The sequence below is a fragment of the Plasmodium gaboni genome, chromosome 14 (assembly GCF_001602025.1).
Source record: "Plasmodium gaboni strain SY75 chromosome 14, whole genome shotgun sequence".
NCBI lineage: Eukaryota > Apicomplexa > Aconoidasida > Haemosporida > Plasmodiidae > Plasmodium > Plasmodium gaboni.
In genome coordinates, this window is record NC_031494.1 from 950,511 (window position 1) to 956,766 (window position 6,256).

A 6,256-nucleotide genomic window follows, 5' to 3' on the forward strand; every position below is an offset into this window, starting at 1 on the left:
AAAAAAAAAAAAAAAAAAAAAAAAAAAAAAAAAAAAAAAAAAAAAAAAAAAAACAGGAAAATGGGAAAAAAAAAAAAAAAAAAAAAAAAAAAAATGTGTCAAATAATGAAAAACCTGTTTATACACAAAAAAAAAAAAAAAAAGAATAAATAATTAAAATGAAAAAGTAAAATAAATAAATAAATAAATATATATATATATATATATATTATTTAATATATTTATTTATTTTATCATTTCAGTATGTAATAAATAGGAACATTAATAAAAGTGCATTTTGTATTCAATATGAAAATATCACAAGAATGGCATTATATAATTCCATATCATAATTTCCTTTTTTATGCAAAATTAAGGTAATATTATTAAGTGCTTAATTAACATAAATATTAAGCTAAATATATATATATATATATATATATATATATGTTTAATTTTTTTTTCTGAAAATTTAAATTATGTGATATTATCATCTATTTGTTAGCTAATTATCTTTTTGTATAATATCTTATAAGTTTTATATTTAGTTTGGAAAAAATGAAACATGAAACAAACAAAAAATTAAATTTTTTTCTTTTTTAAATAAATGTATATATTAAAAAAAAATATATTATGGTCAAATATGTATAAAAAACAGTTACATAAAAAAAAATAAAATATAAATATAAATAAATATATATATTTATATATACATTGTCATGTGTTTAAAATACTATTTAAACTCAACAATTTTATGGCATTTTCCTTTATACTTAATTTCATAATATTCCCAACATGTATACATGCCTGAGCACATGTTTTTAACATGGATTGAAAAATATCAATTGGAACTTCAGCATCAAATTCTAATAGAACAATTTTATTTGAGCTCATATCAATGGCTAGCGTTAATTCAGGTGATCCAGAATTCACTTCAAATTGATTTCCATCTACTAATATATTGTTTTGTAAATATAACACTGAAGATGCAGATATAAAATATTTGATAGCAATTCCTGCATCTATTAAAGCTAATATACATGTATTGACAGCAGCTGCTTTTAATCCTCCATCTCTTTCTATAATATATAGAAATATATTTATTTCAGAATTTTTATATAAATCTAATAATATTATATGATTACATATATTTCTTATATAGGAACTTATTTCTCTTGTTACATTATCTTTACTTTTTTTCCTTTTCTTCTCTAATATATTAAAAGGTGATAAAAATACGTTACATTTTACTAAACATTTTTCATCAGGTCTTTTATATTCATTTGGTCCTTGTATGTATGCAAATAATTTTGTATTTCCTATTTCAAAAAAAGAAAATCCATCTACATGTATTAACTCATTTCCATTTCCTAAACTTATTTTTATTAATCTGCATTCATTATTTTTTCTTCCGTCAATTCGGTAACCTTCGTCATTTAAATATTGTATAATCGACATATTTACAAAAACAAAAAATATATATATATATAAAGCTATATATTATTTTATTTTTAGTGGTCTTTGCTTCTATATATTTATTTTGAATAAGAGTACGACATGATATTAAATTTAGTTACAAATAATTATATATATATATATTTATTTATTTATTAATTTTTTTTTTTTTTTTTTTTTCATTTTAATATATACATTGCATCATTATATCATAACAATGCTATATATAAATGCATTTATATATTTATATATTAAAGAATAAGTAATGAGCCCAAAATAAATTCTATAAAACAGAACAAAAGTTCTATTGGATTATACAAAAAAATATAAGTATGATGATAATATATTGTTATTATAAAATTATTACAAAAAAAAATAAAAATAAAATAATCATAATAAAAGTATAAAATATTTTTTTAAAACATTCTAATATTGGTTTTATATTTTCTTCATTCGTTTTTTTTTTTTTTTTTTTTTTTTTTTTTTTTTTATTTATTAAAGTACATAATTTATGTATTCCATGAGTTCATTATTAATATAGATAATTATATATATATTATAATTTTTTTTATAGTTAAGAAAAATTTATTATGTATAACAAATAAAAAAAAAATAAATAATAAAATGAAGAAAAAAATAAAATATATTATATTATATATATTTTTTTTTTGTACTATTACTTACATATATATAATAATATGTTTATTTTATAAATAAATGAGATATTGAAAATACATATATAAAATGTAGAAAATATAAAACGACAAATAAAATGTGATATTGAATTAATTTACAAATTTTAAAATGTTGTCATTATTTGGATGCATTAATTTGTTCAAAAATTCTTATTTTTTTAAGGTGTTTAAAAATAAAAAAAGAAAAATACTTTAAATCTGTATAGTGTTATATATATATATATAATATATAGGACTTGATACAAAAAGAAAGTACTTTATAGATGTTTATTACAAAAGTGTATGGAAAAAATAGAGATAAAATTATACTACATATATATATATATATATATATATATATAATATATATATGTTTATATTATACTAAGTGATAAAGAAAAGGTTATACTTATTTCATAATATATTTTTCTTTACGTACGAAACAAAATAATATTTATTATTATTGCATATACAAGTTATTCATGTAAAATATAATTTTCCATATTTGTACATATTTTTTTCCATTGTAATTTTATCCTGTATATTTATAGAAAAATACAAAATATCCAAAAAAAGAAAAATTAATGTATATGCATATAAAAGCGAAAAATATACAGTATTATTTTACATGGAGACACATATATTTTATATTATATATACCATAACATTATGGCAATATAGAAAAAAATATTGAAAGAAGCAATCATATGCCTTATTTATTTTAAATCCTCTTTTCACCATATACACAAATAAGTACAAAATATTTATTTGTAACTATATATATATATAATATATATATGTGCACACATAATAAAAAAAAAAAATATATATTATTTCTTTTTATAATATATAAATTATTTATTTATTTTTTTAGAACTTTTTCTTTTTTTTTTTTAAGAAGAAAAACAGAGAAAAATATATTAAACATATTCATTTGACATTATAAATATAATATATATATATGTATATAATATATATAATATATTTCATAATTAAAAAGCTCGATTAAAAACAAAATACATAATATATACACATTATTATATATTCATAATATTATAAATCATATGACTTAATAAAAGTGAATAATATATTTTTTTTATAAGTATAGAAGTATGTTTCGAATGTTTGTAAAATTATCATCTTTTTATGAGTTTTTAAAATATAAATTTCTTTCTTTTCTTCATTACATTTTATTGATTTTACTATTTTTATTTATATTCTCTTCCATGATATAATATATAATATATATTTTATATATATAATAATTTATTACAAAAAATAATTTCAAATTTTCATTGTAATATAAATGAGAAAAATAAATATAAGTTTATATATTCAAAAAAAGAAAAAAAAAAGAAAAAGAAAATTTCATGAACAATTATAAAAATATGAATAATTAAAATCGAACCTATATATAAATTATATAATTATATATATATGAATTATATACATTCCTGAAGATGTATAAAAAATATACTTATATATATATATATAGTATATTCACTCCTCATGATATATTAAATATACGCATATTATATATTATATATATTTATTTTATTTTCGTATGTAATATAAGTATATCTAAATAATACATTTATTTTTATAAAAAATGAATAATATATTAAAATATAAATTCTTACAAAATAATCAAGAATATATAAAGTAAAATAGAAAAATAAAATTTTTCTCTACTTAAATATTTTATTATTTATTGATGAAATGAATACATTTTATTATTTTATATTTATTGCTAATATGTACATAAATAAATACTTATCATACAATATTATACACTTATATGAAATAATATTTATATAATAATATAAGCTTATGCAAATTTTTAAAATTTTAATTTGTGTTTATATTATATATATAAATACATATATATATTATTTATATGATTTTTTTTTTTTTCTCTCGTATCAAATTACTATATATATATATAATATAATATATTAATATGTGTATAAATATTTTTTTTTATGATAAATATATAATACATAATAATAGTGAAACTTATACTTCAAAATTTTTTCTAATTTTATGATTATTATATTTTTAAAAACTATGTGAAAGCGCATGACTGATATTTTCTTTTGAATTTTATATATGATGTAAAAAAAGAATATATATTATATATATTATATATATATATATATTATATTATAATGTTTCTAAATATTTAAACACATTTTATATTTATATAATATAATATTATTTATTTTATGATATATATATGCTTTATTTTGAATTTCAAAATAATATTTTAAAGAGCTATACATAAGAAAAATAATATGATATATATATAATATATGTAAAAATATATAAGAAATATTTATAGGTTTTTCATATTTTTATAAGAAATGAATTAATCCTTTTATTTTAGAATGAATATTATATAATATATATTATAATAAATATAAACATATATTAATGAATACATACATATATTTTATATATATATATATATAATACATAAAAAAATTTTTAATTTTTTTTTATAAAAAATTATAAAAGTTACAGATAATTGAAATTTATATATAAATATATTTTTATGGTTATTTTATAAAAATCCCCAATTTTTTTTTTTTTTTTTAAGAATACATATATATATTTTTGCTTATTTGCAATTATACACCTTTTAATGATTTAAATAAAATTAAAAAGAATTTTTTTTTTTTTTTTCATATTTTGAACAGAAATAAAAATAAAATAAATATATATATATATAATATTTAATATATATACATTTTAATAATATAAATAATTGACATTAAATATAAAAAATTATACTTTTTTTTTTTAAAAAAAAAGATACACATTATTATCAGAATATCATTATATATATATTATATCATTTATAAATTAAGAATAATAAAATGGAAAAAGCTATTAGGGATCGAGTTGAAAAATGGAAAAAAGAACACACAATTGATGGAAAGGATGTAACTAATGAACATGCTTATGAAAGTTTAAATGAATTAATTTTAGATGGGAAAAAACTTACAAGTATAAAAAATGAAGAAAAAGAATTATTGAAAAATTTTAAAAATTTAGAAAGATTATGTTTAAATCAAACTGGAATACAGACCTTAGAAAATATCCCATCAATTGCTACCTTAAATGTTTTGGAATTAACAGATAATCATTTAAGTTCTGTTGAGGTATTAAAATATATAGTACAGAATTTTCCAAATATTAAAACCCTTGAAATAGGTGGAAACCATTTTAAAAATATAAATGATTTTGAAACTTTGAAAGAATTAAAAAATTTAGTTCGTTTAGGAGTACAATTTAATCCATTTGCAGACAATCCAAATTACAGAAAAGAATTATTTGAGTTTTTACCAAATGTCAAAATTATCGATTGTTACAATAAAGAAGGTATGGAAGTTTTAAGTTCAGATGAAGAAGAAGAAGAAGAATATGAAGAAGATAATACTTTAAAAAATTTCTATGAAGCTGACTTTAAAGATGAAGATGATGAAGATGAAGAATTTGTACCTAATGATAATGAAGATGATGACGAAGATGATGAATTAGATGATGATTTAGAGGATGAAGATATGGATGATCTTGATAAAGAAGATTTAGATAAAGAAGATTATGATGTAGATGCCAAAGAAACAGAAGGTGTAAACAAAGATGAAAAGTCAAATAAAAGAAAACAAGACGCTCTTGATAATACAAATGATATGGACCCAAAAAAAAGCAAAGTTGAATGAATAGAAATTATATAAATAAATAAATAAATATATATATATATATTTATATATTTATTTATATTAATATCCATTATTATCTTAAGGAAAATATTAAAATAAAAAAAAAATAAAATAATATGACATTTTCCATAAATATATATATATATATATATATATATATATATATATATATATGATCATATCAACCTACGAATATATAAATATATATATGTATTATGTATATATTATATATTTTTAATTATGACATCTTCCTTTTTTATATACCTTTTATTTAAAAAAAATAATAATAAAATATATAAATAAATAAATATATATATATATTTAACAATCTGCATACATATTTATATTTATCTTATAATTTATTTATTTTATTTTAACGAGCATATTTCTTTAATTTTAGACCAATTATTCTATCTCCCCCTT

At 15.7% G+C, this 6,256-nt stretch overlaps 2 protein-coding genes across 2 annotated transcripts; one reads left to right on the forward strand and one right to left on the reverse strand.

Annotated features, from left to right (window-relative positions):
• Window positions 1–696: 696 nt before the first annotated feature.
• PGSY75_1427800 (putative exosome complex exonuclease RRP41) lies at window positions 697–1,437 on the reverse strand (the record flags this gene model as incomplete). Its single annotated transcript, XM_018787968.1, has 1 exon — window positions 697–1,437. The coding sequence occupies one exon, from the start codon at window positions 1,435–1,437 to the stop codon at window positions 697–699; it is 741 nt and encodes a 246-aa protein (XP_018639340.1).
• Window positions 1,438–4,987: 3,550 nt separating this feature from the next.
• On the forward strand, window positions 4,988–5,833 carry PGSY75_1427900 (conserved protein, unknown function; the record flags this gene model as incomplete). Its single annotated transcript, XM_018787969.1, has 1 exon — window positions 4,988–5,833. The coding sequence occupies one exon, from the start codon at window positions 4,988–4,990 to the stop codon at window positions 5,831–5,833; it is 846 nt and encodes a 281-aa protein (XP_018639341.1).
• Between the last annotated feature and the right edge of the window lie 423 nt (window positions 5,834–6,256).